Source organism: Plenodomus lingam (assembly GCF_022343315.1).
Source record: "Plenodomus lingam strain CAN1 chromosome Unknown contig_7, whole genome shotgun sequence".
In the NCBI taxonomy this organism is placed as follows: domain Eukaryota; kingdom Fungi; phylum Ascomycota; class Dothideomycetes; order Pleosporales; family Leptosphaeriaceae; genus Plenodomus; species Plenodomus lingam.
Window position 1 is genome coordinate 262,645 of NW_027093971.1, and position 16,651 is coordinate 279,295.

At 53.1% G+C, this 16,651-nt stretch overlaps 5 protein-coding genes across 5 annotated transcripts; 3 read left to right on the forward strand and 2 right to left on the reverse strand.

The window, feature by feature from the left end:
• Nucleotides 1-165: 165 nt before the first annotated feature.
• IAQ61_009936 (uncharacterized protein) lies at nucleotides 166-378 on the forward strand (the record flags this gene model as incomplete). Its single annotated transcript, XM_003837755.2, has 1 exon — nucleotides 166-378. One exon carries the CDS (start codon nucleotides 166-168, stop codon nucleotides 376-378), a length of 213 nt encoding a protein of 70 aa, XP_003837803.2.
• A 1,533-nt stretch (nucleotides 379-1,911) lies between these two features.
• IAQ61_009937 (uncharacterized protein) lies at nucleotides 1,912-4,338 on the reverse strand (the record flags this gene model as incomplete). Its single annotated transcript, XM_003837754.2, has 1 exon — nucleotides 1,912-4,338. One exon carries the CDS (start codon nucleotides 4,336-4,338, stop codon nucleotides 1,912-1,914), a length of 2,427 nt encoding a protein of 808 aa, XP_003837802.2.
• Nucleotides 4,339-5,151: 813 nt separating this feature from the next.
• IAQ61_009938 (uncharacterized protein) lies at nucleotides 5,152-5,604 on the forward strand (the record flags this gene model as incomplete). Its single annotated transcript, XM_066098595.1, has 1 exon — nucleotides 5,152-5,604. One exon carries the CDS (start codon nucleotides 5,152-5,154, stop codon nucleotides 5,602-5,604), a length of 453 nt encoding a protein of 150 aa, XP_065951422.1.
• A 1,832-nt stretch (nucleotides 5,605-7,436) lies between these two features.
• On the reverse strand, nucleotides 7,437-13,714 carry IAQ61_009939 (uncharacterized protein). The gene is made up of 9 exons (XM_003837751.2): nucleotides 12,897-13,714; nucleotides 12,747-12,814; nucleotides 12,518-12,604; nucleotides 11,508-12,023; nucleotides 11,152-11,302; nucleotides 10,728-10,894; nucleotides 8,791-10,666; nucleotides 8,475-8,740; nucleotides 7,437-8,412 (listed from the first exon to the last, which is right to left on the reverse strand). The coding sequence occupies exons 7-9, from the start codon at nucleotides 10,647-10,649 to the stop codon at nucleotides 7,865-7,867; spliced, it is 2,673 nt and encodes an 890-aa protein (XP_003837799.1). The 5' UTR covers nucleotides 10,650-10,666; nucleotides 10,728-10,894; nucleotides 11,152-11,302; nucleotides 11,508-12,023; nucleotides 12,518-12,604; nucleotides 12,747-12,814; nucleotides 12,897-13,714; the 3' UTR covers nucleotides 7,437-7,864.
• A 1,960-nt stretch (nucleotides 13,715-15,674) lies between these two features.
• On the forward strand, nucleotides 15,675-16,205 carry IAQ61_009940 (uncharacterized protein; the record flags this gene model as incomplete). Its single annotated transcript, XM_003837748.2, has 2 exons — nucleotides 15,675-16,013; nucleotides 16,106-16,205. Exons 1-2 carry the CDS (start codon nucleotides 15,676-15,678, stop codon nucleotides 16,203-16,205), a joined length of 438 nt encoding a protein of 145 aa, XP_003837796.1. The 5' UTR covers nucleotide 15,675.
• Nucleotides 16,206-16,651: the final 446 nt, after the last annotated feature.

The following is a 16,651-nucleotide window of genomic DNA, read 5'->3' on the forward strand; positions in this document are numbered from 1 at the left end:
ATTCCTTCAGCCGGGACGGGGCGGAACAATGGTGTGTGCTGTAGGCTGGCAGGCTGATACATAGCACAGCCAGCCACCAGACACAAAGCTTAGGTTCACCGTTACCGTAGTTTGATCCCAGTTGAGATGACGAGCTAAGTAGAAACAGTGTCTAGCATTCCCGCCATGGTAGATTGTGTGAGTCTAGAAAGGGAGTGTTGGGTGCTACAGTATTTTGCAGATGCTGAGGTTCAGAAGAAAATCGCGCGCGTCACGCAACTCAATGTGGATGGCATCCCACAGTGTGAGCTCCAAAGCGATTCCAACCCCGTGCAACAGCAAGACTTTGCGCGACCCATGCCCTCCAATCTGTATAACCCAAGGCTTACTGAGGCTTGACACTAGACCCCATCCCATAGCTCTTCAGGCCTGAAGTCTTTTGTGTACCTAAACCCCGAGACAATTTGGTACCATTCTCGTCACCGGTAGAGGAAGGCCAAAAGGTGGTGCGCTAGGTACCGGTAACCTATCCAGACGGTCTTTATTGCCGTGGAAACACAGAATAGAGTGCCTAGGCACCGTATATGCACTGCAGCACTGCATTCGCAGCACCATTACGACTCTTGTTGCTAGGTCCTATTGCAAAATCAATCTCGTGTGCACAGTCATCCATGCATTACCTGCCGGTACGGTACCGGTACGCATCGCGCATCGCTCTGCCGCACACACATCCCAGCACTTCAGAATCCATCCACACTTGTCAAACACTTTTCAGTCTCTCAAGCCCTCACGCGCACAAATCCACTGCCATTGTAGTCTTGAGAACCCCCAGGCGCTGCGTAACCAAAAATAAATAAACACGTTCATAAAGAGGGGGCGGGCGCGCTTGAAGACAGATACATCATATACCAGATTGGATTAGGGCCGTTATGGGAATCACCTGATTGAGCTCGGCATTGGTCTACATGGTGTCATATGTGAGAAAGTAGGTAAGCGAATAGGCAACCAAGTAGAGGAGTAGATGATGGGGCAAGTAAATAGGCGTTAAGTGAATATACAACAACCCCATCACCAACATCTCCCAGGCAGTCCAGCCACCCCCTCCAAATTCCATACATGCATCCGTGCCATACTTCATCTCCATAGGGAGAAACGGGGTATTCGAATAATAAGGACAATCCACACATTCGTGTAGGACTGCAAAGCACTCGTTCCAACTCAATTCAGTCCAATGCAGTGCATAACAGTCCATTCATTCGCATAAAGAAGAGGGGGTATACCCATGCAAGTCCCACGTCCGAATCCGAATCCAAAATTGCCAAATCCAAGGCCACATCACTCATCGCATCGCATCTACGCCATGATCCACCATACAACCATCTGCCCTCCCTCCCTCGCAAAGCAACACCAACAACAAACAACGCCACTAATCCAGCTATCCCAACTCAACAATTCCGCCACCACGCTCCTTCTTCTTCCCTTTTTTCAGCACCAGCAAAGATTTCGGTTTCGGTTTCGGCTGTTGCGGCCGCGCGTGTATCTTGTGTGAACTAGATAGTAATTCCCGGTCTGCGTCCGTCGGAGCCCAGACCGTGCAGCCAGAGCCAAAAAGTCCGAAACGAGAGGCAAAGTACGACGCTGATGTTCGACGTTTGGGTGTGGTGTTGGCGCTCGAGTTTGAATTCGCATTCGTCTTTGTGTCTGTGTCCATGTCCCTGTTGATATCCGTGCGAGTGTGTACGTGTACATGCGTCTCCTTATCCTCCCCCACCTTCGCCGTCGCTATCTCCTCTTTCTCGAAGTCCATACCATCGCGTCCATGTCTGTACGTATATGCATCGCCCGCAAACAACGCCTCTCGAACTCGCAGACTAATGCAAAAAGAGAAATCTCTGTCAGCACGCCCGCAACAAAATCAAGTTTCTCTGCATTTCATGAAACGTGGAGAGTCTGATACATCTTAATTGCCTTATTCCTCACAGTTTCGCACTGCAACAATGCCTGGATATGGCTACTCTGCGCAGTCTGCCACGTCGCCATGACCGCTTCGTCTTCTTTCATACGCGAGAGATAACTCGCGAAACCGAGTTTCCGAGTCGTCTCGCCGCGGTGGTGAATGAAGTGGTCATCTAGGTCTTCAAGCTCTAGGTTTCGCGCGTTGAAGTGGTCCGTCAGAGTCTTGGAGTAGCGTTTGTAGGCCTTGACGTACGCCTCCATGCGGTTGAAGTATTCATCTGCCGTGCGCTGTTCGATTTTGGTAGGAGGGGGAGGCGGGAAGGGTACTTCTGGGTAGCGGAGGGGTTGTGCTGTGTTTGGCTTGGTGGGGTGCAAATGGGAGGGCTGAGAATCGAAAGGCAGGGCATCCTTGATGTCGTCTAGGCCAATGCCACCATCCCGTGGCGCGAGGAGAGGGTCTGCGAGATCTCCGATGCCGTTTAATCCTTGCCCAGGAGGCTTTGCTGTAGTTGCTGAACTGGGGGCAGTAGCGGACCCATTGGAAGTTGGAAGGTGGGCAGCGGTAGTGTCAAGCCTGGGCGATGAAGGCGCGGTGCGCGTAGCTCTTCTGGCAGGTTTGGGCATAGCAGGCGGATCGATGTCCATTGCATCTGGCTCTCCGGTCGTAGGTTCCTCTGCAAATGCCTGGTACTTTGGTCGTGAAGCTTCAGCTTGACCTTGGGGTTTCGTCCCAGTCTGAGGCACGGAGGCTTTTCGGCCCGCCTTTGATCGCGCTTTGGCTTCTGATGCACGGCGGGGGGAAGTCTCTTTTTTGTCATTGAAGACCCAATGTGGGTCTTGGAATGTCTGAGCCCAAGCCTGTTGACTGAATGTAGCACCGGGCGGGAAGTTCACATTCGGAGGTGGCCCAGGTGGAGGTGGCGGAATCGGATATGACTGCGGCTGTGCTGTTGATTGCGAGAACGTCGATGCCGGAGGTGGGCGGGTGGAGGCAGTCGTAGCCGTGGGACGTTCAGAGGCATTTCGTTGACCTGGTCTTCCGCGACTTGGCGAAGTTCGTCCCTTGTTGCCGGAGCCTTTCTGCATGTGAGGGGCAAAGTAATCAGCACTGCCTTCGAACTTGCCATGCCAATCCGAAGGCGAGAATTTCATATTGATGCTTTCCTCACTCCTACTCTTGAAGCTGTTCGGCATGTGTCGAGCTGTCCCATTAGCCTGCCGACCGTGGTCGGGTGTGCTAAATCCACTTGGTGCCCAAGTGGGAGGGGGCGGTGGCTTTGCACTCTGTGGTGGAGGACCACGGTGCTTGTTGCCCCCACGCAAGACCTCTGATTCCGACTCGTCATCGCTTGAGTCTGGGTACATTTGAGGGAACGGCTTGGTTGAGTGTCCGGCATACGAGTTCCGCTGCGTTCTCCGGCCTGAGTCGGAGAAGGCGCCTGCATCATGCGAGGGACTGGGCCGATGGGAGTGCGTTGGTGAGTTGCGGACACTGGCAGATCTACCAAGAGGCTCAAACATGGACGTGCGCTCGCCTGAGACGTGGGAGTAGTACGGAGTCCGGACGCGGTTGGCTTCCGCGTATGGAGCGTCGCCACTCTGTGTGTCTTTTGTCGGTGGAGTCTCGCTCGGCGGTGTGGTAGATGTGGGCGGTGTCGGGGCTGCACGAGTGTAGTTTCTATATGCCGACCGTGCTTGGCCTTCGTCTACTCCTGGTGTGGACGGGTCGAAGCCTGACCTGCTCGACGGGACTCTTGTGCTCTGGCTGCGACCGAATGGTGTGCCGTTAGGGTTATTGTGCGGCGGCTGCGGCGTGTTGTGCTGGGCACTGGGGCTGTACTGTCGAGGCTCCTCCCCACGAGGCTGCTTCATCTTCTGCCATGCTGTGAAGACGTTGGCCCGCGCCTCTGCGTCCTTTGCCCGCGTGTCGGCCGGTCGCTGTGCTGTTGGTGGCGGTCGGAAGTTCTTGCTCGTGAACCTGTCGGCGCCAGTGGTGTAAGTGTTGTGATGCTGAGGGGGAGGAGGACGCTGAGTCTGGGGCGAGGGCTGGGGTGGAGGTGCGCGGTAGTAGGAGCCGCTGGGCGTGGTTGTCGTGTATGCACTTCGTGATGGCGGCGGCGGCCTCGTTCTCGGCGTATTGGGCGTGTTCGAGGACATGTACAGGTTGCGGTGCTTCCTGCGCTCAGCATCGTACTTTGCGCGCTGTGTTGCATCGCAGAGGATTTCATGGGCGGCCTGGATCTCTTGGAACTTGACGACAAAGTCGGCCTCGCGCCCTGGATTGCGATCGGGGTGGTACTGCAGAGCCAGAGTGCGGAACGCTTTACGGATCTCGTTCTCGCTCGCATTCGCAGACACCTTCAGGTCAGCATAGTAGTTGCGTGTCGGGTCGGCTTTGACCATGATGCCTGTTGCGTGTGCCTTGTGCCTGGTGCTGGGGAGGGGTGAAGAGAGGGGAGGGGGGTGATTGCTTGTTGCGCGGGCGGAGCAGGCTCAGATGACGATCGGCCTGGAGCGTGGTTGTCGCAACATTATGTGGAGAGACAGAAAGTTGGGACAACGACAACAAGCGTTATGGTCCTGTAGGTTGCAGCCAGCAGCAGGTGGCATGTGTGTTGTCAGTTGGGCTCCCTCTGTTTTGGCGTGGGGAGGGGGCCACAGCAACGCTGTAGTTGGCAAAGTGGAGTGTGGCTAGGCTAGCTTCAAATGTTAGTACTCCCACTCCACTCTAGCCTACGTAGGGTATTTTTATAGTAGTACCACGGCAAGGTACACAGTCTGTCTTGGTGACTCTCTCTCTCTCTCTCTCTCTCTCTATGATACATATGTTCATGACATCAGTTTGACGGCCCAGCTCGATGCTAAGAGAGTTTCAAGGGAATCCTGCTGCAACAACGGTCGAAGCTGTGCTGTCCATCAAACGTCTTTGGGTAGACCATTCACACCCCATTTTCTTTTTCTTCCCTTCTGCACAGGCTCTGACGGCTGGTACACGGATGCCATCAATCCCCATCTATCACATCAAACAAATCTCGTGGCCCTCCTGAGTCTCGACAGGTACAAATCACAAAGCAAAATCTTCACCGAGTTGTGGAACAGCTTTCATAGAGATCATTTCTCATGGTATTGTTTTAAACGTCCTGACCAGCCATCGTGCTGGGCGGAGACTATGTAGCCCAGGATGCCCTTTTCCATTCACGCCAGCCCATACGCTTAATGAAATCGACTGCCATAAACACCACAGCCTCAACATGTCTAGCGGTAGCGCCAGAGGGAGAGGGTGTTGTGCCTCTTCCATGTCTTTCTCCTTCCTGCAGTCGTGTTGTTGTACTTGTGACCACGTCCAAGACCACGGCTCTTCTTGCCGGTGGCGGTAAGACCACGGCTCTCGCGGTGCTTGTGGACGGGCTTGACGATCCAGTTGATGCGGGGATCACGGCGAATGGCCTTGTGCTGGGGATCGACGAGAATGACTTCGTAATACTTGTACGTCGAGTCCTGGTTGATCCAGTACGAGTTGAGCACGCGGAGGTTGGCGCAACGGCGGCCGATACGCTCCTCAGCGGTGGACTTGAGCGAGCGCTGGTACTTCAGCTGGTTGATACCTTGGTTGGTGGGCTTGCCTGGATATTTGTTAGACATTTCGTCCGAGCGAGATCTCGTGCGTGAGAAGCATACCATAAGTGGCACCCCTAGAAGCTTGGTCAGCATACATTTTAGATCTTCAATGGGTGGTCAACGTACTTGGGCGCGGGCCTCTTGCGACCTCCACGGCGAACGCGGATGCGGTAGATAACGTAACCCTGCTTGGCCTTGTATCCGAGACGGCGGGCCTTGTCGGGACGCGAGGGGCGGCTGGCACGGTGGATGACCTTAAGTTGGCGAAGCTATCGATGCACTCTCAGCAAAGTTCAACGAGTACACCAATTGAGACGTCGAGCCTCAGCAATGTTGATTCATACCTCCCAGCACTGTCACAAAGTTAGAAATATTTTCGCTGCCTGCTTTACAGTGTATACGTACGCGAACGCGCATCAAGAAGCGCATCATGTCTGACTGCTTCTTCTTTTGAAGTTCCTCGACATCTGCGGCAGTATTAGTTGCAATCGTGGGGTTGTGAAGGGCTCGATGGGCATACACTTGAGGGCACCCATCTGTATTATGGTTAGCAAGACTGGAATTTCTTGTCTCGAATAGTCGGAGGACCGTAGGGAAGCGTACCTTGACTGTTGGTTAGTTGCTGGCGACGTTGTGGTTGAGCGACCCAGCGTTGTTCGAAAGTTGCGATGCGAATTCGCTTAGCAACGTGTAGCGCCTTGGCCCACGTGACATCCAAACAGCCTGCACAGGGACCCACGCAATCCTATTGACAGCGCTAAGCATCGGCCCAGTGTAGATGGGATCCGGGTTGGCAAAGCATCTACAATCGCGTGCCATTCATGTTGTCATTACACAACCAAAGTGATGTTAGCCTCTACTCTTCCCAAATCAAGTGCTTTCACATCTTGTACTATTTTCATAAGTACCCGCCGCTACTGTGTGACTACTCAAGCCTCCTCAAATGGCAGTCCCTTTGCCATCCTCTTGACGCCTCGTTCAGCATATCTCAAACTTCTCTGCAGCTCGTAACTCAGATTGTCCCCTTTGTCTTGTTGTATCTCCACTTTTCTATCCACCTCCATCTTGTACGCCTCGTCAATACTCATGTCTGCTCCCAAAACTTTCTTGACGTTTCTAGCAGCAACTCGCGCTCCTTTCCGTAGCTGTTCTTCGCTTTCTCTGATCTTACGCTTCCATGTATCAGCGACAGAATCACCTTGCTGGCTCCTCATGTCTGAGATCATGCCATCGAGTCCCTCATATTCCTTGACCAAGCCCTTTGATTGAGCTAATACATCCGTCGTAGATGTGTAGGTGGCATGGTCTGCGATCTTGGTGCCAGCTATAGTCGTGGTCTTGCGATGATTGGGCTCGCTCGGGGGACCAAGGGCTTTTAAGATGCTGTCGACCATCTCGTGGCGGCGATCGATCGCCTGTATCTCTCTGTAATAGTGTTTGTTAGCTCTTATTTCTGCATGTTTCGACTCGACAATAGGAAGACTCACGTCTGACGCATTCGCTGATCCAGTAATGAATTCAAAGATCCATGATCCGCTTGTATCTTCGCGCGCAACTGTCGCATCTCCTTTTCATGGCTTTTGCGCTGCTTGAGAAGATGGGCGACGGCAATCATCTGCCTTGAGATGCAGTCAGCCTGTGGATTGCATCTCGCATTGCTCATTCACTTACTGGCTTTCTGTATTCGCATCATCACTATCAGATGCAGTTTTCTGTAGCTGTCGTGCCATCATTGAGGTGGGAGGGTGTTGGAGAGAAGAAGTCTCTCCGGTCTGGGAAGCAGCGACTCCGAGGTACTTTGCATACATGCTAGGCGACTACAGCGTCTGCGCAATGGCACAACTAGAAATGTTATATACTTTCTGAGAGTTGTAGCGCCACATCTTGATCCTGTCAATCTTCAGGATGATCGCGTAGTCATTATGATACACTAAAAGTTCGCAGTATGAGCCTCGAACTATGCTTTAGGCCATCACAATGAGGTGGCCTGACACAATCAAGTGATACACATGAGAGATTAGATAATGCTCAAATAGTTTTGATATTTTGACTGTAGGCATGTATGTAGACAGGGTATGCATAGAAGAAAGAGAAATTAGTGAAAGAAACCAAAAGAAGAAACATTTTACTAAAGAGGAAACAGAAATGTGGATTGCCATTCATGTCTGTCATAAGACATTTGCAGTGAAAACATCTGCAGTGAAAGCTCTACCAGGACTGTTCTCCTTTAAAGCAATCATTGCCAAATAAGAGAGAAACAAGAAAGAAAAAATCCAAGACCTATATCATATCCATGACAGAAGAAGCACTACTACTTGTTTCCAAAAGACAAGTTGTGCATAGCTGTCACGAATGCAGCATCATACCCCCCAGAAGTACCTGGCATAGAACCAGATGTGTAGGGATTGCTGTTGTAGTTGCCCGAGCCTGGTGTGGGAGTTGAATGTTGACCACCAGAAGTATTGTAGGTCGCCCCCGCAGTAGCATACTGGCCATAAGATTGACTGGAAGTGGACGTATAGACCTGAGAGTTGTGCGAAGATGCAGCGGGATTAGCTCCACGGTAACTTGAGCCACTTGTGGAAGTGTGGTAAGTGTTCGAGTGAGGATAGCTGGCAGGAGCGTAGTAGCCGCCGTAGTGGTCCATGGGACTACCGCTGGCAGTAGTGTTAGGATAGGTACTGGCAGGCAGGGGGTAGCCGCCATAGCGATTGAACTGTTGATGACCTATTTGCTGACCATGTGTCCAGTGGGGCATGTTGTAGGACGCGTGGGGGTTGGAGAAAGTAGGAAGTTGGTGGGAAAAGGCATTGTAACCGTCGTCGTAGTTCGTGTAGGTTCCGTTCCCACGAGCGCGACCTGATAAAAAGTTAGATGGCGCCCAACACATCACGGTGAGATTATGTAAATAAAAAACTTACCATACTGGTTGTTCGGGCGATAGCTATTGTGTTCAAAACCGCCGACAGCAAGGGGAGCATTCGCGACGTTGGACTTTAAAATCGCACCGGGACCGATAGCAGAGGGCGGCGGAATCTGCATGTTGCCGGCCGGATTAACGACTGAGGCTGGGTTGACTGCTGACATCCAAATGCGGACTTTGTACTGCTTGAAAAGGTCCGTAACCAGTTCGTTGAAGTTGACATAAGATTCCGCGTAGTAGAAGTAAGTCAATTTATGGTAGTCGCTGGCAAAGAAGTTAGTAACTGTCTGGAAAGCTTATACACGATCACTTACGCTTGATACTCCGCATCCAAGATCTCCATAGGCAACTTGTGGTCTGCAGCCTTCTGCGCACCAAGACGCTTGGCCTTAGCCTCTCCCCCTTCCTTCTCACGAAGAGCCAAAATCTCATGTTGCTGAGCAAGACGCTTAATCATCTTAGGCTTCGCATCCTGATCCTGTTGAGCACCCATGCCAGTGAGCTGAGAGCGACTCATCGGGTTTGGTAAGCCATTGGCACGAGCAAGAGCACCAAGCATGCCTGAATCGTTATTGTTACCAGCAAGGGAGTATTGAGAGAACATGACGAGCCAGCGGAAATGCTCTTCGTTGGCCTCAGCCTTGTGCTTTTTCGCATCTTCGAGGCTGACATCCGCATGAGTGACTTGACCGAGATCACAGCCACGGTCGCCCTCAACAATCACAAGATCACCACGGCGGATTTCGAGACCGGTATTATCGTAGAGATAGTAAATGTCTGCGCGAGAGCACTTGAAGGTGACCACAAAGAGACGTCGACCTGGGCGACCGAGCATATGGGGAACGGCATAAGGATTGGAGACAGACATGGCAGTGTTGGGAATGATTGGATCCGGATGCGCAGCCGAAATCGCAGAGCAATTGATGGCACGTGAAGCTGGACCGTGGCCTGTGAAGTAGGCGGCGGCGTCGAATGGCTCGTTGTCTTCAGCAGATTGATTGTCATGGTGGGGTGAAACCAGCTCTTCATCTTCTTCTTGAGTGTTGCTTAGAGTTGAAAGAGGCATAGCCGAATTGTAACTGCTGTAATGGGCAAACGAGTGACGACGAGCTAATGCTTCCGCTCCTAGAGTAGAGATATTGCCGGTTGCCCATTGCTGCTTTTGGATATTGTCGATCATGTCAACCTCAGGCTCACGACCGAGAATGGAGACATGCTCGCTGAAGCGACGAGTGAGGCCCAGTGCTGGATGACTGATGGTAGGCTCAATGTCTTCATGTTCTTCGATGGCGTAGTCAGTGTGACCAGAGGCATCGTTGTGAAGCCCTGCAGTGGTCTTGCGACGCTGCTGTTGCTGTTGATGAGAGACCGGAGAGCTAGTCGAAATGGCCCGGTTGCGAGCGCGTGCGTTCTCCATGGCCGCTTGCTTCAGCAGTGCTTGGTTCTGTTCACGCTCCCAGTAACCTGCAGGTAGGCGTACGCCGTGCTCCGAACCGTTGGAAGACTCGGCCTCGTCGGCCTCGTCCTCACGCAGCTGTGAGAGCCCAAGGGTAGACTCACCAAGGAGGCTGGGCCGAGACGGACGGTGACGAAGGTTAGAAGTGGGACGATGGCGTGCAGAGAATTGACCGACCGGGCTGTGCTCGATGTCGCCTTGACCTATGCTATAGGACTGGGACCGGACAGCCTTGCGGAGGGGGCTTGGGTTCTGCTGGTTGAGGAGGAAGCCAATGCCGTCGTCACCTTCAATCTTCGTGGGTGAAGGCAAGGCAGGTGCATGCGCAGATGTTGGGGATGGTAGAACCTCCTTGAGACGACTGTTGGCCTGAACCGCTGTGAAGCTCGAGGTATTCCACGGAAAAGCAGAGGTGCTTGGTCGCGCCTGCTGTGGTAACTCCAGCGATGGTGTTGCGGGTTGAGAGCCAGCAAATGAGACTGAAGGCAGCGAGTATTTACGGTTGGGCTGGATATCCTGTAGCCAACCAGATGAAGGGCGCCGACCACCAGGATAACCGCCAACAGCAGGACGAACAACGGTGGGCACGTGATCGCGATCGTCATCACTCGATGCCAAGACATCGCTGTCGGGGGTTGGACGACGGAGTTGCAACTTTGACTTCTCGAGTGTCGTGCCGCCAATGGTCAGGTTGCCTTTGTAAATGCTGGAACTCATGTTGAAATTGTTTCCGTCTGGAGAGTGTCAGTCGAGGCCAGGTAGCAACCCTTTAACATGTGATTGTGGAGCGCTAACCTTGTCTAGATTGGATGTTGATGGTACTGAATTTACACGTATATACGTGCACAGTGTATTCACAAAGGATATTTGTGTGTTGCACAGTGTAAATGTGCTACACTGTAAGAGAGTATGTCGTAAGATAGAGTGTCTAGGTAGGATAGATGCCTAAGAGCCTAGGTCACCTATAATAGCAAACGGACCAATTGTTAGCATAGACAACTAGGGAAGAGGCAATTGCTGTGTTGTAATGAAAGTAAAGCAAGTAAGAGAGGCGCGCAGATTAGGGGGTAAGGTAGGAGGTAAAGGCAGAATTGCAGGCGCTGACGTAGGAAGGAGGAAGCACAGGTGGGGTTGTAGGGGTAAAGGTTGCTGGCCGCTGATCCTTCTGGAATAAGACAACCTAGGTGAAGAAGGGAAACGATATAAGGTGTAGACGTACCTATGTAGTAAGGGATTTGGGAAGGTAAGTCGTAGGCAGAGATGACGGACTGGCTCTGTCAATATGGAGGCAAGTTGGTTGAAGGGGCGTCTGAAGAGTGTAAGTCGTCAGCGGATGGTTGGGTATTGAAGGAAGGTCTCTGTGGCTCGATCTGGGACAGCACGTTAGCAACTTGGCTTGTCTTTGGTCAGGACAGCCTGTCTGCTACAGCCCACGCCAGATGGCGAAGGGTTCGCGTAAGCGTGTGATGGTGAGGGTGTCAAGGTTGACGCGGTCCTTGAAAAGAAGGGAACGACAGTTCCATCAAAACTCTCGCTGTAATCCCATAGCTGGCGCGGGACATGGGGTTAACGTACCTTAAAGTGGGGTAGATGAGGTTATTACCAAATGTAGTGGCGGTAACGCTCAGCAAGACCGCCCTGAAAGTTGAGACTTCCGAAGTGGGAAGCCGGCAGCTTCTGCACGTCAGTCGCCTTTCTTTGATGAGGGATCAAGCAGTGTAGGTCTGGTAGGGGGCGTCGAAGAGAACGCTCTTCACAGAAAGTGGGAACTGCACCCGCAACTGTGAGACAAGGAAGCGGCTCAAGTGCTGGTGAAGGCAGGAGAGCAGCTGACTGGGGAATATGAATGGATAGAGGTGGTGTTGTAGCACCAGATAGAGGCAATGTAGACAAAAGCTGGGGAAAAGTGTGGTTGGTTGAGGGGAGGGGGAGGAGGAAGGAGGGAGAAAGGCAGGCCTAGGGCGGGGTCTTAAGAGCCAGCAGTGGGTGGAGGAGGCGGTGACGGTCAGATGGCTCGAGTGCCGCCTTGACGCGCTTGGTGTCTTCGTTGTCGATGAAGGCAAGAGCAGCTAGCAGGCAGCCTGGGGATTACTGCTTTGCATGATTGGTCTTAGCAACGCACTTGGAAGAGATTGCTCAACGCCGATAGGAGATACGAGATAGATGCAAACAAGAACGTGATCCAGAGCAGAAATGACATGCATCAGAACGTGTGCAGCGAACCCCGTATGCCCCCCTCGTGAAGCCAATGGCAAGATCGTTGGCAGCTCCAGCCCCTCTGCAAGCCCAACACTCTGGTGCCCATGTCGTTCGTACCAGGAAATGCACCAGCATCACCCTTCTCAGTCTCGAGTTGTCTCCAAGATCGAATTGACCTTCTCCTGCCATCCTGGGTGTGGGGTCTCCTCGAGCTGTTGCCAAAAAAAAGAAGCTTTGTGACAGCCTGATCCAGCGCCAACGTCGACCCAAACCCACCACCCACCACCATCCAACGCACACCTACGAGCAGAAACACAGAGAAGATGAAGAGCAGAAAGAGGGCAGACATGAAACTGAGTAAGAAAGAAAGGCGTGGCTTTGCTTACCTAGAGAATAGGATGACGTCTATCGGAATTACGCGAATGCAGAGATCGAAGCCCCAAGCAAGTCTATCGGAAGGACCAGCATATACCCTATCGAAGGTCATTAGTATAGGCACATTCGCGTATGAAAACATCTCATCAAGCTTCCAGAACGATCGAGAGCTGCCGCTTAGGGTGCGCTGTAGGAGACACACGAAGATGCGGCGGGAAGCTGCGGACTAGAGGCACATACCAGACCAGCTCTATTCCACAACGAAGGCGGTACGCTCTATACAAACAAATGAACCCAGAAAAAGTGTACTGGCAGCAGAGTCAGCTCAGGCGATGCGTGGTCTGCTGGACGGACGGCGGAGGCCATCTGTCGGGTGGGGACATGACTTACCTCAAAAACACAGACCAAGCACCGAACTCTTGAACCAGTCTATCCCTACTCGTTTTCGCGGAGAATATCGAACAAGAACACTACACACTCTGGCATGAGTGGGCGCGCATAGGAACACACAAGGCTGGGATCGCCGAGAAGGCTCCCGGATGGTGAGATGTGGGGAAGCAAGCGCCACGCTCCAAGTCCACAGCTGTGCCGTAAATCAAAGGCCAGTGTTCAGAAGATCAACATGCAACCACTAGAGTGAGCACATGGTCGCCCTGACTCTCGAGCGACAAAGGTGGGAAAGGATGGAAAAGAGGACAAATGCCCACGACGGCCAAACTGACAGCTGAGTAGTTTCGCCTTGGCCAGTGGTTCGAAACGTTGGGGGAGGGGATAGGTAGGTAGACGCGGCACACTGGCACCCTGCAGCTCCGCTCGCGTTGTCAGATCAGGAGAAGGACAGACAACGATGCTCTAGACGCGCAACCAGCCAAGAGCAGTCCGGGAGCAGTCGATTGATGGTTGGCTGCCAGGAAGACAGAACGAGATGGCCGGAGCAAGACACTCATTACAGAGGAACAGACGAGATGTCAAAAGCACGCAGAACAGCCAACGCCTTTGAGGCTTCTGGAGCTCCCATGGCTGGCCAAGCATCAGGGGCTCGAGAGGGTCGCTGCGCAGGAAAATGCGGAGACGACCAGGCCAAGTATGGCTAGCCGTGCATGCTTCAGGCGAACACCTGCAAATTGGCTGTGCTTGTTGGGGAGGGGGGAAGAGGGCCCGGAGGGGAGAGGGGGGGGGGGTGAAAGCTTCAAGGGGGGGGGTTACTTAACAAGGCCGCGGACAGGGCGACCTTGTCAAATCATCGGGCCCACGTAACCATCCATCTCCCATCTCTCTCCACCTCTTTTCCACTCTTTCTATACCCATCAGCAATCAGCATCCCTATAGGTTCCTTACTCTCCCAATCGCTTTCACGCTGGTCAGCCGTCGATCCACGAGGGATCGGCCCTTGCACGCCGCATGCTTGCTGCTTGCTTGCCGCATGCTTGCCAGAAACCCCTCATTTCCTTCCCGTCTGGACTCGGATGGGCCCGTCGGAGGGACAGGCCAACTCTTTCAGGGCCTTGTGCTTGCTGCACGCCATCTGGCTTCTCTCAAGCGCCATCAGACGGGCCCTAGCTGTACTAAGACTCCTGTAGCAAATCGACTTGGAGCAGAAGGCCCGCCAGCTCAGCCCTGGGATGGATGGGAAGGCGATCACGCGCTCCGAAGGAACCTCGTACAGGAGAACCAGCAAGTTAGCTGCTCAAGGCTGCTGCAACAGGCCCAATCGGCACCGTCAACATGTCGGCATGTTCTGTAGTAGTAGTACCTACTACCTACTACTCCTGCACCATTCTCATGCGTCCTAGTCTCGCCACTGGCACAAGGACTCTGGGATGGCGAGGCGTACCTGAGGCCACTTGCGATGCTGCGCGAGTCTCCTGAACTATTCGTACTGCACGCGCGTGCACAGACGTCTTTGGCAATGTTCTAAGCACATGCGTACAGCGTGTTGCTAGTAGGAGTTGTTTTGCATGCTACACAATAGTCAGCTCGAAGCCGCGGACAGGTTCACCAACCCCGCATTCGCCTACATTGATTGTTCATCTAAACAGCCAGTCTTTGCAGGCAATCCCAGTGCATTTCTTGCTTGTCCGTGTGGCTGTGGACAGGGGCTAGCTGTGCGAAATATTCGCTTCTCTGTGTCACGCTCTATGGGAACCACAGCTTATCAGAGTTTCCAAGATGGTCGTTCTGTTCTTTGCGTAACTACAGGCTATGCACAAGTATATTGCGAGTCATACTGTGGGTTTGCTGGGTCCGTTCGAGCACTTGGAGGGATCAGCTTTCTGCCTATTGGGGGGATATGCTGAAAAAGACGGCTACCCGAGTGCCGTGGTCCGAATTCGACTTCCGATCAGATGGCGGTCCGATGTACGAATATCGGCTGCAGACGATACAGTACGCCGGCCTGTAGCTCATGATGACATGATCGTGCCATCGCACTGGCAACACTCCAGCTACCCAAGGTCTCTCTGTTCTTGTGTTCATGTCCAGGACGCGTATGGGGCGATATCCTGGGGCAGGAAGTCGGTCGTGTCCGCAGGGACCAGGTTTGAAGTCGCTGCGCTGCCCCACGATGCAGGTTTGGTACTCTGATGCTCACGCGGTCTTTGCGGGTTGAAAGTTTTGGTTCTATCGACTTGTTGTCAAGAGCTGGGATTGCTATGGTGAGCTGGGCGGTGATCCTGCGGGTCGAACGTGTGCTACAATCCTGTCATGGGAAGTACAGTCAGCGCCACGCCTGGCTATGAGCATTGTCTGAGTCTTTTCCAAAAGCAGGTTGATGCCTCTGGTACCTTTTGCGGGTGGTGTCAGTGGTGGTGGGGAGCCTCGAGAGTTGGCCTGTGTGTGGCGGTGTGGGGGTGGCAGGACCACAGTCGGTCGAGCTCGAGACATCATCACAGCCAACCCTACTCGAGAGCAAGGCTACGATAACCCCAAACAACAAACGCAGATACACTCAGGGACTGGCAGTGCGCCACATTGGTTACCTTTGCCTTCATTGTGGGGAATTAAAGAGAGATTTAAGGAGTGTCACGCTCAGTAAAGCTGGTTCTTTAGTTGTAGAGAAGGTAGGAGCTAGGCGGTATGCCAGAAGCTCTGTCACTTTACGACAGGCATTGCCATTCACGCCGACAAACAGTCTAGTGTGGTAGGCAGAAATAGGAGCCATGTTCACAGGATGTACGTGGGAGCGTCCTCCTTCTCTTACAAACACGCATCCCGGCACCAGATACCTTTGCCCATGAGATTCACTGCCACAGAGGAATCCTGGTGCCCGAGCGCCATCCAATCCTGGCCACGGGAGTCCTTGGGACGCGCCTGGATTATGCAGCCAGCCTCCTGCGCCCTCCCACCTACGTCCCCTCCACCGCCCACCTACACTTCCTCCACAGCACACCAAACACCTGCCACAGGCTCTCAGCACAAAGTCCTCCAAGCCATCGCTCTGGTATTGATAGGGCGCCCTGGGATCCTCTTCTTCTCCTGCCTCGGTGGATGGACACAAGCACATGGGTTGTAAGCGCTCTCGTGGACGGCGGCAGGGTCAGAATTCTGTAAAGGCTTTTCTGAGAGCCCATGGGCCAACACAGCATACTTATCCACCATAGTACATGGCGAAATGTTGAGCTAGAACCTCGTTGCCCCTCGATGACTCGCTCCTGTGTTGCGGCTCAAGGCCATTACGTCCTCAGTTTGAGCCTTCTCTAGGCAGCCAGTGTATCAGTCTCAAGGTTTCCCTCAATTTTCTGAGGCACAGACATGGTGATGTGCTCAAGCTTCGTTGTTCATGGTAAGATCAAAACACATCCGACTCGGATGCAGCCTCTCACAGCCGTCCATGGTATGAGAGGGTGCAACGAAGCGCGTAGCAGTTTCGTCCATTGTCGAAGATCAATCGCTCGCGATGACCCTCGCAGCTTCGGCGGCAATGGGTTGTGGCAACGACCCGCCTTCAAAAGTCGCCTAGACTGAGATTCTTGTCTTTGCAATACAGATACGGGCTGGATAGATGTAGGTTGCAGAGAGGATGGATGTGATGGTACATGTCTGTGGAGGTGCATACAGGCCATTCCTTGCCATGGATAGCAAAGATGGCGCATGTTCATTCTGTCATCAGGTGCAGGAAAAATAAGTATGCCATTGCCCACGGTAGG

What these genes read in the sequence shown, in the direction of transcription:
- IAQ61_009939 (XM_003837751.2), bottom strand. Translation starts at nt 10,649, where the DNA reads ATGAGTTCCAGCATTTACAAAGGCAACCTGACCATTGGCGGCACGACA. An exon ending in TTGGATGCGGAGTATCAAGC is followed by an intron (nt 8,741 to 8,790) that starts GTAAGTGATCGT and finishes CTTCTTTGCCAG; the next exon opens with CGACTACCATAAATTGACTT. An exon ending in TCGCCCGAACAACCAGTATG is followed by an intron (nt 8,413 to 8,474) that starts GTAAGTTTTTTA and finishes ACTTTTTATCAG; the next exon opens with GTCGCGCTCGTGGGAACGGA.